Source organism: Coregonus lavaretus (assembly GCF_964263955.1).
Source record: "Coregonus lavaretus genome assembly, chromosome: 26".
NCBI classification, from domain to species: domain Eukaryota; kingdom Metazoa; phylum Chordata; class Actinopteri; order Salmoniformes; family Salmonidae; genus Coregonus; species Coregonus lavaretus.
Window position 1 is genome coordinate 10,126,326 of NC_140013.1, and position 20,320 is coordinate 10,146,645.

General features: G+C 43.4%; 1 protein-coding gene across 2 annotated transcripts; it reads right to left on the reverse strand.

The window, feature by feature from the left end:
* Positions 1-504: 504 nt before the first annotated feature.
* Positions 505-18,789, reverse strand: shkbp1 (SH3KBP1 binding protein 1). 2 transcript variants are annotated; one of them, XM_084142352.1, is made up of 17 exons: positions 18,614-18,789; positions 18,200-18,253; positions 17,977-18,022; positions 17,779-17,852; positions 17,605-17,663; positions 17,419-17,499; positions 17,155-17,325; positions 15,461-15,551; positions 15,160-15,350; positions 14,868-14,983; positions 14,562-14,649; positions 14,273-14,389; positions 13,664-13,834; positions 13,225-13,380; positions 12,817-13,098; positions 12,570-12,702; positions 505-4,303 (listed from the first exon to the last, which is right to left on the reverse strand). In XM_084142352.1, exons 1-17 carry the CDS (start codon positions 18,658-18,660, stop codon positions 3,643-3,645), a joined length of 2,538 nt encoding a protein of 845 aa, XP_083998478.1. In that variant the 5' UTR covers positions 18,661-18,789; the 3' UTR covers positions 505-3,642. The 2 variants fall into 2 exon arrangements, with proteins under 2 accessions (XP_083998478.1, XP_083998477.1); XM_084142351.1 differs by having other exon boundaries at positions 13,664-13,852; positions 18,614-18,761.
* Positions 18,790-20,320: the final 1,531 nt, after the last annotated feature.

Here is a 20,320-nt window from a genome sequence, read left to right on the forward strand (position 1 = left end):
CAGACACAAAACATTCAATGTTATATTTCCATTTAAGATGATTAAAAAATATATATAGATAGTCAGAAAATAGCATAGAAATAAAATGTACAAAAACAACATAGGATAATGGGTTAAATGACTACCTTTGGTTTCGTACAATTCCACAAAACATTCAAGGTGGTGCCAGTTTAACCAATGACACAAACATACACATAACTGGAAGAGTTTGATTAACAATATGACTTTCTGCTTCATTTATGTGACATAACACGGAATTGCAGAGAAAAACAAATGCTACCAAAGTGAGAAAGACAACAAAACAGTGACAAGTATTAGACAAGACAGTAAACAGAGACGAGACAAATTTGAACACACATCTTCATCTGACATTTTAGTGCAACAGAAAATGCTGCTGAACTACTTTGTTGTCAGTCCCATATGAATTAGCCCGGTTATTTTAACATTGCAACATAAACGATTAAATACACAAACACGTGAAAACAGGTTAATATGAACAAAATATAAAAACAGTATGAATTATTTTATTACGTTAAGGCACTCATACCTCAAGTGCAACATAACAAAATGTGTCTTACGCCAATCACAACTCTTAACCAATCCCTCCACAATCAAGTTGCTTGTCCTTGCAACAAAGTTTTGGTAAAAGGGTCATAACCCATTGGGGAAGATATACAACACAGGGTCGTGATCTGGAGGAAGACTTGAAAAAGAATGATCCAAAATGGCAGTAAGTTAGTCAGATGTAACTAAACATATGAATGATAAAACGTCTATCATTGATCTATAGATTCTCCATCAGTTTCCTCTTCAACAATCATCACATTGATACTGCGTGTACAGTAGGCTTGTTGACTCATTTAAGGTACAGAAAGCCAACAGTAGTGCAAAGCAGGAAGACTGTGAAAGAGAAATCTGTAGAGGATATCAGAAACTTTTAGAGGTGTAGGCCTATACATCACTTCAGCCTGCAACCCCATGATGGTGGAACCCAGTGTGGGGTTAAGACTATTACATGTCATTGCATTTCTCTTAAAAGGCAATTTCACCACTTTTCTCCAGCACAATTCCAGTGTCAACAGTGGCACATTTCTAAGTTTGGTAGAAATAAATATAAAGTTAAAGGTTTTATTTTACCATGTAAGTTGACTGAGAACACATTCTTATTTACAGCAGCGACTTGGGGAATAGTTACAGGGGAGAGGAGGGGGGGATGAATAAGCCAATTGGAAGGTGGGGATGATTAGGTGGCCATGATGGTATGAGGGTCAGACTGGGAATTTAGCCAGGACACAGGGATTAACACCCCTACTCTTAAAATAAGTGCCATGGGATCTTTAGTGACCACAGAGAGTCAGGACACACGTTTAATGTCCCATCTGAAAGTTCTACCCGATGGCATCATCAAAAGTTAAAACATTTTAAAAACAGTGATTTTCAAACACTATGAGATTTGCGGTGACGTGGGGAGCAAGAAAATACCCTCCCTTGGGCTTGAAACTCGTTGCAGGTTTTGAAAATCACCACTTTTTCCTTTAAATCTTACACTGTGATGTCACAGAGATTTTTTAAAAATCTTTTTAACCACAGCTCATTGAAACGTGCCGTTTTCACATTTGTAGACTGGTTTGGTGCTGAATATGATGAATATGAGGTTGAAAAAGTCCCTTTAAATTCAAATAACCAGGAACAATATCTTATTTTTTGTAAAGCTGACTATTATAAACTAAACAAAAATATAAACACAACATGTAAAGTGTTGCTCCCATGTTTCATAAGCGGAAATAAAAGACCGCAGAAATTTTCCATACGCGCAAAGCTTATTTCTCGCAATTTGGTGCGCAAATTTGTGTACATCCCTGTTAGTGAGCATTTCTCCTTCAACAAGACAATCCATCCACCTGACAGGTGTAGGATATCAAGAAGCTGATTAAACAGCATGATCATTACACAGGTGCACCTTGTGCTGGGGACAATAAAATGTGCAGATGTCACAACACAATGCCACAGATGTCTCAAGTTTTGAGGGAGCGTGCAATTGGCATGCTGACAGCAGGAATATCCACCAGAGCTATTGCCAAAAAATTGAATCCTCATTTCTCTACCATAAGCCGCCTCTAACGTCATTTCAGAGAATTTGGCAGTACGTCCAACTGGCCTCACAACCGCAGACCACGTTTAACCATGCCAGCCCAGGACGTCCACATCTGGCTCCTTCAACTGCGGAATCGTCTGAGACCAGCCACCCGGACAGCTGATGAAACTGTGGGTTTGCACAACCAAATAACTTAATTTCTGCACAAACTATCAGAAACTGTCTCAGGGAAGCTCATCTGCGTGCACTTCATCCTCACCAGGGTCTCAACCTGACTGCAGCTTGGCGTTGTAACCGACTTCAGTGGGAAAATGCTCATCTTTGATGGCCACCGGCACGCTGGAGATGTGTGCTCTTCACAGATTAATGCCGGTCTCAACTGTACTGGGAGGATGGCAGACAGCGTATTTGGTGTCGTGTGGGTGAGCGGTTTGCTGATGTCAACGTTGTGAACAGTGTCCCATGGTGGCGGTGGGGTTATGGTATGGGCAGGCATAAGCTACGGACAACGAACACAATTGCATTTTATCGATGGCAATTTCAATGCACAGCAGTGGAGGCTGGTGGGAGGAGCTATAGGAGGATGGGCTCATTGTAATAGCTGGAATGGAATAAATAGAACAGAGTCAAACATGGTTTCCATTTATTTGATGTGTTTGATACCGTTCCATTTATTCCATTCCAGCCATTACAATGAGCCCGTCCTCCTCCCACCAGCCTCCACTGATACACAAAGATACAGTGCCGAGATCCTGAGGCCCATTGTCGTGCCATTCAGCTGCTGCAATCACCTCATGTTTTAGCATGATAATACACAGCCTCATGTCGCAAGGATCTGTACACAATTCCTAGAAGCTGAAAATGTCCCAGTTCTTCCATGGCCTGCATACTCACCAGACATCTCACCAATGGAGCATGTTTGGGATGCTCTGGATCGATGTATACGATAGCGTGTTCCAGTTCCTGCCAATATGCAGCAACTTCGCACAGCCATTGAAGAGTGGGACAACATTCCACAGGCCACAATCAACAGCCTGATCATCTACGCGAAGGAGCTGTGTCGTGCTGCATGAGGCAAACGGTGGTCACACCAGATACTGACTGGTTTTCTGATCCACGACCCTACTGTATTCCCAGTCATGTGAAATCCATAGATTAGGGCCTAATGAATTTACTTCAATTGACTGATTTCCTCATATGAACTGTAACTCAGTAAAATCTTTGAAATTGTTGCATTTATATTTTTGTTCAGTGTAATTTAATGAAATGCACTGCTCTACCAAATGCAACCGAACACCTTCATACATGGCTAGAGTTACATTGTGTATCACCAACAATTTGACAATTTGGATATGTTGTATATGAATCGTGTCTACATCACAGCTGACCCTTTTGAAAACAGAGGAATGACATTTGATATGCATCCTTGATGCTAAACAAGGAAAAGTCCATACATGTGACAATACGTGCCATCACTAAACCACACATGCTCAGAAACACCAAAAGCGTCCATAGTTAGTCCACTCACTCATATATCACAGAGCCAGTCAGAAGCTGGTCTCATTCATGGGGGGTTTAGGACTGGTGGGGGGCACAGGGAAGGAGCTCTCTGGAGTGGCTGCTGCAGCCTCCGGGGGCGGGGCTTCTGTAGTAGGGGAGGTGCCAGCTCGACGAGGCGACACAGGGGTCTGGGAGCGGGTTGGACTTACGATTGTAGCAGGGGCAGGGCTGGGTGAGGTGGGCTGTGGCCGGCGCAGTGATGAAGATGAGGCGTGAGAGGCTGTAGGGGGGCTGGAGAAAGAGGCGGGGGTCCGTAGGCCCAGTCTAGCCTCCAACTCTGAGCATACGGCCAGGCTGCGCCGCGTGCCCCCCTCAGCCCCTCCTGCAGAGTCCGAGACCTTGGCAAGCTCCTGACAACGCTCCACGAAGCTGCCCCTTCGCAGAGACCCCATGCCACCGTCCCGGTCTTTGTCCTGGAGGGCGGTGCGGCCGGGCCGGGGGCTGCCACTGCTGCTGAGGGAGGCCTGGCTCAGACCTAGGTGGTGGGGCTGGAGGCCCAACCCCGCCATGGAGAGAGCCATGTCCCGGGGCTTGGTGAGGGGCACCGGAGGGGCCTGGCGGGGCAGGCTACCAGAGAAGGGACACGAGCTGCTCACACCTCCTCTGGCCCCACGCTCCCTGGAGCTCTCACTCAGCTGGGACTGCAAACTGCAGAGACAAGATAAACAGAGAGAATATGATCAGGGCCTAAAATGTACTTTTGGTTCCACCAGCCACTGTGGCAGGTAGATGAAAAAAATCAACCAGCCACTTAGATTGTTTACCAGCCAAAATAATTTTTCTCCATAATTACATTTAAAAACAGATGATCATGCTTTGTAATGTTTTAAAACAAGAAATGTATTAGTAAGAAGTAATGTGGTATATTGCTCAATTTCATTTCATTTTTATTTTAACCAAAATATCAGATGAGACAAAATGTTCAGCTGCCCCTTTAAGGGCGGAAGGTTACCGTGGTAACGGGGCTAATCGAGTCATGTCCTGAGTGTGTAAAATTTGGGATGTTAGTAGACAACGTCGCTTCTCTATCAGTTGAAGCAGCAGATTCAAACTAACATTGAAAAACAACCAAGCTTGTGAACAAAACAATGTAAATAGCCAAGAAACACGAGGACAACGTCTCACTTTGAGTAAATTAGACCAAGTTTTATGCCAGCGCCTCCAAAAATGAATCTATCAGCGCTTCACATACAAAAAAATGAATCTATCAGCGCTTCACATACAGTGCGCGAAGCTGTTGTTGCGCGAGGTGGGATGTAGGATTCTTATTTCTTTGTGCGATTAGCAGCGATGAAAGGGCAGCTCAGAACAGATGAAGATGGATTTTAAATTACTGATTGGTCTCTACTTGACACCAACAAACGCCCCATAATATCTGGCCCTCTGCCCTCCCTAATTCGTGGCATTGAACGGTTCAGCAGACGTTTAGCCCTCCATAACTGGCTACGCGACTATTGCAGCTCTGTGGGTGTAATATTTATTGACAATTTTGATACCTTCTGGAAACAAAGCTCGGATTATAAAGAGGATGGGATCCTCCCAAATCATTTGGGTTATTGGATCCTTTCACAGCATTATAAGGCTGCGTTGAGACAATGACTTATCAATGACCCAAGTCCAGCTCATTTAATCCCTACCATTGTGTTGCTGAGTCGTCATATTGATTCAGCAAATGTACATTATCCTAGGGGCGTTGGAAGACACAATGTAAATAACCTAATTTATGTCCCTCTTACTGCCCGGAATGCCTCTGCTGATCCTACAGCTATTGTACAGTCGTGGTCAAATGTTTTGTGAATTAATTTTCACAAAGTCTGCTGCCTCATTTTTTATGATGGCAATTTGCATATACTCCAGAATGTTATGAAGAGTGATCAGATGAATTGCAAAGTCCCTCTTTGCCATGAAAATGAACTTAATCCCCCAAAAACATTTCCACTGCATTTCAGCCCTGCCACAAAAGGACCAGCTGACATTATGTCAGTGATTCTCTCGTTAACACAGGTGAGAGTGTTGACGGGGACAAGGCTGGAGATCACTCTGTTATGCTGATTGAGTTAGAATAACAGACTGGAAGCTTTAAAAGGAGGGTGGTGCTTGAAATCATTGTTCTTCCTCTGTTAACCATGGTTACCTGCAAGGAAACACGTGCCGTCATCATTGCTTTGCACAAAAAGGGCTTCACAGGCATGGATATTGCTGCTAGTAAGATTGCACCTAAATCAACCATTTATCGGATCATCAAGAACTTCAAGGAGAGAGGTTCAATTGTTGTGCAGAAGGCTTAGGGCGCCCAAGAAAGTCCAGCAAGCGCCAGGACCGTCTCCTAAAGTTTATTCAGCTGCGGGATCGGGGCACCACCAGTGCAGAGCTTGCTCAGGAATGGCAGCAGGCAGGTGTGAGTGCATCTGCACGCACAGTGAGGCGAATACTTTTGGAGGATGACCTGGTGTCAAGAAGGGCAGCAAGGAAGCCACTTCTCTTCAGGAAAAACATCAGGGACAGACTGATATTCTGCAAAAGGTACAGGGATTGGACTGCTGAGGACTGGGGTAGTCATTTTCTCTGATGAATTCCCTTTCCGATTGTTTGGGGCATCCGGAAAAAAGCTTGTCCGGAGAAGACAAGGTGAGCACCACCATCAGTCCTGTGTCATGCCAACAGTATAGCATCCTGAGACCATTCATGTGTGGGATTGCTTCTCAGCCAAGGGAGTGGGCTCACTCACAATTTTGCCTAAGAACACAGCCATGAATAAAGAATGGTACCAACACATCCTCCGAGAGCAACTTCTCCCAACCATCCAAGAACAGTTTGGTGACGAACAATGCCTTTTCCAGCATGATGGAGCACCTTGCCATAATGCAAAAGTGATAATTAAGTGGCTCGGGGAACAAAACATCTACATTTTGGGTCCATGGCCAGGAAACTCCCCAGACCTTAATCCCATTGAGAACTTGTGGTCGATCCTCAAGAGGCGGGTGGACAAACAAAAACCCACAAATTCTGACAAACTCCAAGCATTGATTATGCAAGAATGGGCTGCCATCAGTCAGGATGTGGCCCAGAAGTTAATTGACAGCATGCCAGGGCCGGATTGCAGAGGTCTTCAAAAAGAATGGTCAACACTGCAAATATTGACTCTTTGCATAAACTTAATGTAATGGTCAATAAAAGCCTTTGACACTTATGGAATGCTTGTAATTATACTTCAGTATACCATAGTAACATCTGACAAAAATATCTAAAAACACTGAAGCAGCAAACTTTGTGAAGACCAATACTTGTGTCATTCTCAAAACTTTTGACCACGACTGTATGCAGTAATCACATGCCTATGAACCAGAGTAATACTGTTAGCACTGAGGTGGTGTGCCATAGTAGGAAGTCCACAGTGTGCAGCTCACCCTGCACTAATAAAAATAAACCGAGTATGTCTACCTCTGCTAAGCTTCCCAGTAAAGCAAGAAAAATAATGAAGCATCCCAGAAAAGTGTTAAAAATAGCCCACGTTAACATATGTAGCTTAAGAAACAAGGTTCATGAAATCAATAATGTGCTAGTAACACATTACATTCATATTCTGACAATCTCTGAAACTCACTTAGATAATACCTTTGATGATACAGTGGTAGCAATACAAAGTTATAACATTTACAGAAAATACAGAAATGCCAACGGAGGCGGTGTTGCAGTCTATATTCAGAACCACATTCCTGTAAAAGCTTAGAGAGGATCTCATGTTAGATACTGTTGAAGTAATATGACTACAGGTTCACCTGCCTCACCTAAAGCCCATTCTGGTGGGAAGCTGCTATAGACCACCAAGTGCTAACAGTCAGTATCTGGATAACGTGTGAAATGCTTGATAATATACAGTGGGGAGAACAAGTATTTGATACATTGGCGATTTTGCAGGTTTTCCTACTTACAAAGCATGTAGAGGTCTGTAAAAAAAAAAAAAAAAAAATCCAGAAAATCACATTGTATGATTTTTAAGTAATTAATTTGCATTTTATTGCATGACATAAGTATTTGATACATCAGAAAAGCAGAACTTAATATTTGGTACAGAAACTTTGTTTGCAATTACAGAGATCATACGTTTCCTGTAGGTCTTGACCAGGTTTGCACACACTGCAGCAGGGATTTTGGCCCACTCCTCCATACAGACCTTCTCCAGATCCTTCAGGTTTCGGGGCTGTCACTGGGCAATACAGACTTTCAGCTCCCTCCAAAGATTTTCTATTGGGTTCAGGTCTGGAGACTGGCTAGGCCACTCCAGGACCTTGAGATGCTTCTTACGGAGCCACTCCTTAGTTGCTCTGGCTGTGTGTTTCGGGTCGTTGTCATGCTGGAAGACCCAGCCACAACCCATCTTCAATGCTCTTACTGAGGGAAGGAGGTTGTTGGCCAAGATCTCGCGATACATGGCCCCATCCATCCTCCCCTCAATAAGGTGCAGTCATCCTGTCCCCTTTGCAGAAAAGCATCCCCAAAGAATGGTGTTTCCACCTCCATGCTTCACGGTTGGGATGGTGTTCTTGGGATTGTACTCATCCTTCTTCTTCCTCCAAACACAGCGAGTGGAGTTTAGACCAAAAAGCTCTATTTTTGTCTCATCAGACCACATGACCTTCTCCCATTCCTCCTCTGGATCATCCAGATGGTCATTGGCAAACTTCAGACGGGCCTGGACATGCACTGGCTTGAGCAGGGGGACCTTGCGTGCGCTGCAGGATTTTAATCCATGACGGCGTAGTGTGTTACTAATGGTTTTCTTTGAGACTGTGGTCCCAGCTCTCTTCAGGTCATTGACCAGGTCCTGCCGTGTAGTTCTGGGCTGATCCCTCACCTTCCTCATGATCATTGATGCCCCACGAGGTGAGATCTTGCATGGAGCCCCAGACCGAGGTTGATTGACCGTCATCTTGAACTTCTTCCATTTTCTAATAATTGCGCCAACAGTTGTTGCCTTCTCACCAAGCTGCTTGCCTATTGTCCTGTAGCCCATCCCAGCCTTGTGCAGGTCTACAATTCTATCCCTGATGTCCTTACACAGCTCTCTGGTCTTGGCAATTTTGGAGAGGTTGGAGTCTGTTTGATTGAGTGTGTGGACAGGTGTCTTTTATACAGGTAACGAGTTCAAACAGGTGCAGTTAATACAGGTAATGAGTGGAGAACAGGAGGGCTTCTCAAAGAAAAACTAACAGGTCTGTGAGAGCCGGAATTCTTACTGGTTGGTAGGTGATCAAATACTTATGTCATGCAATAAAATGCAAATTAATTACTTACAAATCATACAATGTGATTTTCTGGATTTTTGTTTTAGATTCCGTCTCTCACAGTTGAAGTGTACCTATACATGCTTTGTAAGTAGGCAAACCTGCAAAATCGGCAGTGTATCAAATACTTGTTCTCCCCACTGTATGTGATATCAATAGAGAGGTATACTTTCTGGGTGATTTAAATATTGACTGGCTTTCATCAGGCTGCCCACTCAAGAGAAAGCTTCAAACTGTAACTAGTGCCTGCAACCTGGTTCAGGTTATCAATCAAACTACCAGGGTAGTTACAAACAGTACAGGAATGAAATCATCAACATGTATTGATCATATATTTACTAATGCTGCAGAAAGCAGTATCCAAAGTTCTAAAGGCTGGGCCTAATATTGTGTATAAGAGGTCAAGAAGTTTTGTTGTGATTCCTATGTTGTTGATGTGAAGAATATTTGTTGGTCTGTGGTGTGTAATGACGAGCAACCAGACGCTGCACTTGACACATTTATGAAATTGCTTATCCCAGTTACTAATAAGCATGCATCCATTAAGAAATGACTGTAAAAACGGTTAAATCCCCATGGATTGATGAGGAATTGAACAATTGTATGGTTGAGAGGGATGAGGCAAAAGAGATGGAAAATAGGTCTGGCTGCACAACCGATTGGCAAACGTACTGCAAATTGAGAAATCATGTGACTAAACTGAATAAAAAGAAGACGAAACTACACTATGGAACAAAGATAAATTACATTAAGAATGATAGTAAAAAGCTTTGGAGCACCTTAAATGAACTTTTGGGCAAAAAGGCCAACTCCTCTCCATCATTCATTGAATCAGATGGCTCATTCATCACAAAACCCACTGATATTGCAAACTACTTTAATAATTTTTTCATTGGCAAGATTACCAAACTTAGGCATGACATGCCAGCAACAAATGCTGACACTACATGTCCAAGTATACAGTGAGGGAAAAAAGTATTTGATCCCCTGCTGATTTTGTACGTTTGCCCACTTTCAAAGAAATGATCAGTCTATAATTTTAATCGTAGGTTTATTTGAACAGTGAGAGACAGAATAACAACTAAAAAATCCAGAAAAATGCATGTTTCCCTCATTAAAATGCAAATCAATTTATAACATTTTTGACATGTGTCTTTCTGGATTTTTGTTTCGTTATTCTGTCTCTCACTGTTCAAATAAACCTACCATTAAAATTATAGACTGATCATGTCTTTGTCAGTGGGCAAACGTACAAAATCAGCAGGGGATCAAATACTTTTTTCCCCTCACTGTATCTGCCCAAATTATGAAAGACAAGCATTGTAATTTTGAATTCCGTAAAGTAAGTGTGGAAGAGGTGAAAAAAGTATTATGGTCGACCAACAATGACAAGCCACCGGGGTCTGACAACTTGGATGGAAAATGACTGAGGATAATAGCGGACGATATTGCCACTCCTATTTGCCATATCTTCCAATTTAAGCCTACTAGAAAGTGTGTGCCCTCAGGCCTGGAGGGAAGCAAAAGTTATTCCCCTACCTAAGAATAGTAAAGCCCCCTTAACTGGTTCAAATAGCTGACCAATCAGCCGGTTACCAACCCCGAGTAAACTTTTGGAAAAAATTGTGATTGACCAGATAAAATGCTATTTTACAGTAAACAAATTGACAGACTTTCAGCACACTTATAGGGAAGGGCATTCAAAAAGCACAGCACTTACACAAATGACTGATGATTGGCTGAGAGAAATTGATGATAAAAAGATTGTGGGGGCTGTTTTACATTTTACATTTACATTTTAGTAATTTAGCAGACGCTCTTATCCAGAGCGACTTACAGTTAGTGAGTGCATACATTATTATTGTTATTATTATTTATTTTTTCATACTGGCCCCCCGTGGGAAACGAACCCACAACCCTGGCATTGCAAACGCCATGCTCTACCAACTGAGCTACATCAGTGCGGCTTTTGACATTATCGATCATAGTCTGTTGCTGGAAAAACGTATGTGTTATTGCTTTACACCCTTTGCTATATTGTGGATAAAGAGTTACCTGTCTAACAGAACACAGAGGATCTTCTTTAATGGAAGCCTCTCGAACAAACTCCAGGTAGAATCAGGAATTCCCCAGGGCAGCTGTATAGGCCCCTTACTTTTGTCAATCTTTACTAACGACATGCCACTGGCTTTGAGTAAAGCCAGTGTGTCTATGTATGCGGATGACTCAACACTATACACGTCAGCTACCACAGCGACTGAAATTACAGCAACACTTATAGAGCTGCAGTTAGTTTCAGAATGTGTGGCAAGGAATAAGTTAGTCCTAAATATTTCAAAAACTAAAAGCATTGTATTTGGGACAAATCATTCACTAAACCTCAACTAAATCTTGTAATGAATAATGTGGAAATTTAACAAGTTGAGGAGACTAAATTGCTTGGAGTAACCCTGGATTGTAAACTGTCATGGTCAAAACATATTGATACAACAGTAGCTAGGATGAGGAGAAGTCTGTCTATAATAAAGCGCTGCTCTGCATTCTTTACAGCACTATCAACAAGGCAGGTCCTACAGGCCCTAGTTTTGTCTCACCTGGACTACTGTTCAGTCGTGTGGTCAGGTGCCACAAAGAGGGACTTAGGAAAATTGCAATTGGCTCAGAACAGGGCAGCACGGCTGGCCCTTGGACATTAATAATATGCACGTTAATCTCTCCTGGCTCAAAGTGAAGGAGAAATTGACTTCATCACTACTTGTATTTGTGAGAGGTATTGACATGTTGAATATACCGAGCTGTCTGTTTGAACTACTGGCACACAGCTCGGACACCCATCCTTACCCCACAAGACATGCCACCAGAGGTCTCTTCACAGTCCCCAAGTCAAGAACAGACTATGGGTGGCGCACAGTACTACATAGAGCCATGACAACATGGAACTCTATTCCACATCAAGTAACTCATGCCAGCAGTAAAATTAGATTTAAAAAACAGATAAAAATACACCTTATGGAACAGCAGGGACTGTGAAGCAGCACAAACATAGACATATGCATACAAACCCACGATAACATACGCACATGTACACATGGATTTTGTGTTTTAGATATGTGGTAGTAGAGTAGAGGCCTGAGGGCAAACACTTAATATGTTGTGAAATCTGTTATGAATGTTTTGTAATGTTTAAAAAAATGTATAAATGCCTTAATTTTGCTGGACCCCAGGAAGAGTAGCTGCTGCCTTGGCAGGAACTAATATGGATCCATAATAAATACAAATACAAACAAAACAGCAGAAATACTGTACTTTGAAAACAGCTACTTTTTCTGCTAGAAATCGCAACTCGCACATTTGCTCATACTTTACTTTTGACTATTTGTATTCACAAATGTGAATGTAATGCTCACACTGTAGAGCCCTGCCAATTGAACACCCCCCGGTGAAGTAGACATTCTTATCCTCCAATACCTAAATCTACCCGCATTTGGTGGGTGGCGGGTGTTAATTTTATGCCCTGAATATGATGTAATCTTGCAAAAAGGATAGCATCAGTGGGTTAACAAATGCAGCTGTTTGGGACATGTAACGTGCCTGATTGCATGGGCAGTTGGCAATGGTGTGTGGTGTACCTGCAGGTGGAGGCTCGGGGGGTGGAGGAGTGGGTGAAGGAGGCAGCAGGACTCATGTCAGGGGTACGGGTTAGAGCCAGGTCACACTGGTCTAACAGCTCCAGGAGCTCCTCTTCTGTAGGGCCGCCCAGCGCTGAGGGACAACCAGACAGAGACAGTCAGAGACACAGCACAATGTCTATGACACATCACTTAATAAAACCAGTCAACACAAAAAGCCATGTGTTTAGAGTGTGGGTTGTCTTACCCCTGATGTCCACTTTCCCTGCGATCTCCATGGCGGTGGTCAGGTCCCACATCTGGATGCTACCGTTGGCGTGGCCACTGAAGAGGTAGCGGCGGGGGCGTGAGCCGATGCGGCTGGACCCCTCACACTCGTGGACCATGAAGGAGGTGATGGAGGTGCCGTCCACAGAGCGCACCTCACACACCCTCTTTCCATTGGACGAGAGGCGCACGTAGAGTTTGTCTGTGTCAGGGACGACCCTCTGGATAAATACCTGCTGGTCGTCTCTCTCTCCATACGGACCTATTAGAGAGGAACAACACTCAGTACGTACCATTACAGTTCTTTCTCATTGCATCTCTAAATGTTAACTTCAATTGAACATTTAAACCAGTGTCCACTTTTGACCCCTGACCTCTTTCTGCTCACCTATCTCAATGCCGGCAGCACAGCCCCCGTGGCCGTCGATGTCCTCCAGAGAGAGGATCTTGAAGGAGGTGAGGGGGGTGGAGCCTGGCTGGGTGGAGATCATGCCCCTGAAGCGAGTCACCGTCCAGGTCCGCACGTGGTTGTTGTCTGCACACACTGACGACACGACACAACAGGGTTAGCCCAAAAACATCTGCATGACGGGCCCATCTTCTGCACTGAACTTGGACGACCAATGTTTGCTGCTTTGTCAGCAACATCGATGTTTAACGTAATGCTATGTCAGCTAACAGCGGAAAAGACAAAACAATCAATCCTAATGAGAAATGTAGCTAATAATATGCATAATATCCAACAGCTTGCAAGCAGAGACAGTAGAATACACAGCAAATGTACGATCAACCCTAGAACATGGAGGCTCCTGGCCAACCATTCTCACCTGATATGAGGTGTTTCTCAGAGAGCATGATCTTGGTGACGGGGCTGCGGTGGACTGAGAAGGTCTGGAAGAGCTGGGGCCCAGAGCCCACTGTCTCCGGGTGCTGCACTATGACCCGCACCGTGCCCGAGCTGGTCCCGTAGGCGATCTCGATCCAGTTGCCGCTGTCGCCTGACGACACATTGGGGACTTTTATCCCATACACCATTTTAGCCTCAATGCATGCTGTGTTATGTACCGTGCATATCAAGAAACGGAAGTGGATAGTCAGCCGGCAGACCCAAAGGTTAAGGTGAGGCATTAGGATCGAAATTGGTTTAAGTTAGTGTTCATGTTAGGGGAGTGAGGTTAGGGTAAAGGTCAAGAGTTAGCGAAACGCCACCAGGAACCATTCAAAATCTGCCAGCTACCTATAAAATTATACTGCCTATAAAATTACCATTGCTGACCATAAATGTTTTTCAGAAAATGATTGTTTTGCACCATGCATCTATTAAGATTGTATTTCGAATAACCATGATTGACTAATTGATACTTGCCAATCCTTAAAAACATGCAGAAAAAGCTATTAATTTCAGTGAAGGTCAAATTCGAAACAGGCAGACATACTTGTTTTGGGCGTGAGGTAGACACTGAGAGCAGTGATGGCGTCCTCTGTAGGGTCGCGGTACAACTCTGTCACTAGGAGGTCATTGTCCTTCATCCTCAATGGAAACTTCTGAACATCTGTTGACAAGATCACGTCAATGAGAGGTCTATATTTTGCAAGTGTATTCATATACTTATACTGAATGATGTATTACAAAAACACGTTGTGACTGCATTTTTCTATACAGAAAAACTCATTTTAATAGTTTTCCTTTACTGCATCATAGTTAGAAAATATGACTTCCCTTACCTATATAATATATGGACCCATTGTTACAGCCTAGAATGAGGAAAGAACCAGCAGTATCATAGCTATTAATGGGAACCACATCTTGATTCTGAGAAGAGAAAGAGAAATGGAAAACATGAAAAACTGATGTACAATACACATATAATGACTTACAGTCACGTGTGCATACATTTTACATATGGGTGGCCCCGGGAATCGAACCCACAATCCTGGCCATACAGGACCACATATATTATTACTACACATAATATGATTATATGTTCTATTGACATGACATTCTTATAGAATGTACGGACACAACTTTACCTGCCAATGTTTGGTCACTGCATTCCATACTCCCACTTTCCCTGTGTGGCTGGTGGCAATAAGCTGGTTCCCCACAAAGAAGAGAGCCTCCACAGGGACATTCAGACTGAACACCCCTGGAGGGAAGCATGTACAATGGAGACCTATTAGCACGGCCCTTACATAAGCACCCAGAACTATCTATAAAGTGGTCTCTTAAAATACTAATGACAAGTCAACAAACATTTTGAGTGATAAAAACTATATCATGCTTTCCTTTTAGAGTTGTGCGTTCATCCGTTTGCAAACTGACCTATCTCGTTGCCGTTGCCGTCGGGACAGATAGTCCAGAGGATGATCTCTGTGCCCGACGCCACGGCCACCATCTTGTCGTTGTCTCCCAGGGAGCCGCCCATCACCTTGGCGTTGAGCGCCACCCTGTCAATCACCCAGTCCAGACGGGGACTGGTGAACACCTGCTGCCAGCCCGTAGACTCCTTCACTCTGATGGAAGAGGACAGCACAGTTAATACCCTCTATGGTCCTTGATAACACACCAAATGACTGATTCATATGGCACTGTGACACCATGCATGGAAGTCCTGTGCCCTTACCTGTAGCAAACAACAAATTGGGCATAAGCCACAGCGATCCAGTTGTGGTGGCCACAGATGATGCGGACCATGCCTGGGTCTGCAACCTGAGCTGTGTAGGAAGGGAAAGAGGAACAGGTGTTAGTGAAAGTGAACAATCCTGTTGATAATATTCCCTTAACAAAGAATGGGTCCAGGTTAGAGCTTTTACTTTCAATACAGTGCAACCAGACAAGACATATTCATAGGAATAATGAAGCTAAATACAATGTAAAAACACTGACCCGAAAGATCGTCAAGGACTCGAGTCACCCAAGCCACGGACGGTTCACTCTAACCCTAGCTGTCTCCCTGCACAGACCTGCACTTTGAGACTATTTGCACCTTGAGAATATCTGCACCTAAGGGACTGTTTGCACTGACTCCCCACACATCCAACCCCTTACACATAAACTTACACACACACACACCTGCACGGGTCAGTTTTTTGGAGCCACAATCGGCTGTTAGGCCATTCCCCTTCCCTGCAGGAATGAATTTGTCTGCATCTATATTCACCATTTTAGATAAAAGGAAACCATGCCATGAATTAAGAACGATAGGCCTCTCTTCTTATTTTCACAAAGCAACACTGACAACTCAAATTGCTATGAAAAACAGCCTTCTAATTACCTAATGAAAGCCTATAGCAGACATAACAAAATACAGTTACATTTAATATTGTTTACATAACCAAATAGTTTAATTAAACTTAAATAAACAATTCCCAGAATCTAATAGGCTATAGGCTGCAATAGCCTGTATTCATTCAGTAGGCTATTGGCTCCTCAAACTTTTAACAGCCGCACAGGTTTAAACTTATATGGCCTGCATATGGTCTAAATGAACAATAGCCTGAATTAATGTAGCCTAATAATTAGGCTCCTCCGTTCCAAAAATACTGAATTTTAGGAGTAGATTCCTAGAGGAAGATGTGTTTTCTTTCTACTAAATGGTTTGGTAAGTCACGGTATTTAACAAACTTTAAAGTAATTTTTTAAGAGAGAGTGGTGTGCGCAGGCAGCAAGGCTGGGAGCAAACAGCTCGAGATTATTTGATTGACAGTTCTGGTCGCCGAGTGATGGACGTTAGTCCGGCTTCAGATGCGGCATTCCTTTACAGACAAGTAAAATGCCCGTTCAGCGGCGCTTCAAAACTGTCTCCAGAGAAGGTTTCGTGTCGGCATTTAAAAAGCCGTAGTGTACCCAGACAAACAAACATGCCGTAGCCGAGGCTCTTTCAAGGGTATATGACTACGGTAGATATAACTTCATTGCCCAGCCCTTGCGGTCATACATTCGTAATAGGACCATTATTCTGCATTGTAAATTGACGTGGAATTTTATTAATTTTTTATTTTAACCGAAAAAACAATCAAACAAATTGCAGTTTAAACATTAAGCGATATTTCCCATTTGTCACATGCATACTACCTCTACTATTACTTGTTATTTTTTACTTGACTTTTTATTGTTATTATTGATAATGATTGTACTGCACTGTTGAGGGAACTACAGCATTAGCATTTTGTTGCATCTTTTCAATGAAATTGTATTAGTCACATACACATATTTAGCAGATGTTATTGCAGGTGTAGCGAAACGCTTGTAAAATGTGTATGTGTATGTAAAATGTGTATGTGTATGTTAAATGTGTATGTGATTCCGAGGCCTTACCACCACTTATCCTCTCCTCCATCATTGCTTTACCCAGTATGCCCGCGTTGCCCAGGTTGGGTGGCATGGTGTTGCTGCGTCTCACTGGAGCTCTCTCCATGGGCAAGGCACGGCTACCCATATACTGAGGCCCCGCCACACTATGACGGTTCCTCCGCTTCGCTGGGTACACTGGTCAACAGGAGGAGACGATCAGGACATCAAACTTAACACACACCTTGCCTGTCCTTGAAGTGAATTCAAATCTAGAATAGATCAGCCTACCTGGAGGTGGGAGATAACCATTGAAGAGCACGTTTCCACAGGAGGATCGGTCCAGCTCATCACAAAGCTGCAGCTTACGCACTGAGGAAGATAAAAAAGTAACCAAGGTGCAGACACTAATACATACAAAGAAAGACAGCCTCTCATTCTCTGCTGTATTTGACTAGCTACTGGCTACTTTCTTACCCAACGGAGTGATTCCATAGAACTCAGCTTCATGCATGAGCAGGTGGACATTTATGGACCTAAAAAGAAAGGTTAAGAAATCAAATTTGGAAGACAACTTGCCATCAAGGCTGAATATATATATATATATATTACTTATTAAATGTAAACAAATGTAAAGAAAGGAATTAGCACCTGGGAAACAACTCTTTGGTACGCAGGAAGTTCAGTATAGGAGTAAAGAGAGATGGGTCCCGATCTATGAAGATCTGTGGGAGAACAAGATCAGCAGCACATTACAAATGTGTTATAATTAGGCCTAAGTGGATGCCAATATCAAATAGGTTTATATACACATAGCCTAGGTTTTTCCATCGATTTCAGGCAACTTACCGCTCCAGTTTCATCCTTCAAGGTTGAGATCCTCCCACTTAGAAGACTGGCAGAGACAACACAACTCACTAGTTAGACCTTACTGAGTGATGATACAGCTAATTACCATATGCCATCACTATGGCCGGGTTAATGAATGAGTTGGAGTGAGTCATTATGAAGACACTTGTGACTTTAATAAAGGCATTGGCCTATGTCTCAAAATAAATAGATAGCTACCTACCTTGAGAAAAAGGAGTCTGGGACCCATGTCAATGTCTGTCTGGAGGTGCTGAACCTGAAACAACATGATCACTCAAATGAGCATACACATTGCCTCAAGTTTGATCAAGTTCAAAACCATTAAGAAGCTAGCAAGCTAATATTACCTTAGCTAGCTAGCTTTGCACGTTCCAGCTACACTGTAACGTCAGTAGCTAACGTTACTGTCAGAGAAAGATAGTTTAGCTGGAAAAATATCTAACTATCAGTAGTTAGTTTGCTAACTTAGGACAATGTTACTAACGGTATTTTCTTACTCAAAATATCTGGCTATCTAGTTAGCCAGCCAACAACTGTTAGATAGTTAGTTAGCATCCACCCACCAACAATAGCTAGCTGCCGGTAGCTAGCTATTCATAGTAATCCCAGTCCTCACCTTTTTCCTCCAACGTTTAGATGGATAATGTCTCCGGTCCTTGCCATATTTTAAACTGTGGGAATCTTCATGCTTTGCCCACAAAGTAAATATGTGAGTTAATCCATCACAAAAAGTATTTAGCCAACGACAACGTTAGCCATATAATTGTTCCTGCTACAACTTCCTGAAACAGAACCTCCTTCTTCTTCTGACAGTCGACAACAACCAAATCGTCATTGCCACGACGCCACCAGGTGTTCTGGGGTGCAAGGTACAGGCGCAGTTTACCCAATCACTGTTTTCACTGTGGGCTACAATCAACGTTTGACATGATGCATATGATCTGGTCAGTATATACACTACAATACCAAAAGTATGTGGACACCTGCTCGTCTAACATCTCATTCCAAAATCATGGGCATTAATATGGAGTTGGTCCCCCTTTGCTGCTATAACAGCCTCCACTCTTCTGGTAAGGCTTTCCACTAGATGTTGGAACATTGCTGCGGGGACTTGCTTCCATTCAGCCACAAAAGCATTAATGAGGTAGGGTACTGATGTGGGCGATTAGGCCTGGCTCGCAGTCGGCGTTCCAATTGATCCCAAAGGTGTTCGATGGGGTTTGAGGTCAGGGCTCTGCGCAGGCCAGTCAATTTCTTCCACACCAATCTCGACAAACCATTTCTGTATGGACCTGGCTTTGTGCACGGGGGCATTGTCATGCTGAAACAGGAAAGGGCCTTCCCCAAACTGGTGCCACAAAGCTGGAAGCACAGAATCAACTAGTATGTCATTGTATGCTGTAGAGTTCAGATTTCCCTTCACTGGAACTAAGGGGCCTAGCCCGAACCATGAAAAACAGCCCCAGACCATTATTCCTCCTACACCAAACTTTACAGTTGGCACTATGCATTGAGGCAGGTGGTATTCTCCTGGCATCCGCCAAACACAGATTTGTCCGTTGGACTGCCAGATGGTGGAGTGTAATTCATCACTACAGAGAACGTGTTTTCACTGCTCCAGAGGACAATGGCGGCGAGCTTTACACCACTCCAGCCGATGTTTGGCATTGTGAATGGTGATCTTAGGCTTGTGTGCGGCTGCTCGGCCATGGAAACCCATTTCATGAAGCTCCCGACGAACAGTTCTTGTGCAGACGTTGCTTCCAGAGGCAATTTGGAACTTGGTAGTGAGTGTTGCAACCGAGGACAGACGATTTTTACGCGCAATGCACTTCAGCACTCGACATTCCCATTCTGTGAGCTTGTGTGGCCTACCACTTCGATGCTCCAGTGTTGCTCCTAGAAATTTCCACTTCACAATAACAGCACTTACAGTTGACAGGGGCAGCTCTAGTAGGGCAGAAATTTGACGAACTGACTTGTTGGAAAGGTGGCATCCTATGACAGTGCCACGTTGAAAGTCACTGAGCTCTTCAGTAAGGCCATTCTACTGCCAATGTTTGTCTATGGAGATTGCATGGCTGTGCCCTCGATTTTATACACCTGTCAGCAACCGGTGGGGCTGAAATAGCAGAATCCACTAATTTGAAGGGGTGTCCACATATTTTTGTATATATAGTGTATCTACTCAGGGTGGAGGTGACAGTGACATAACAGACAGAAGGTAGAAACAGAAAGTTCCCCTCACAACTGGGCTCCAAGTTGCTAGGTACATTGTTCACCATGTCTGTAAACCATTAGCACAATTAATCAAAGCATTATT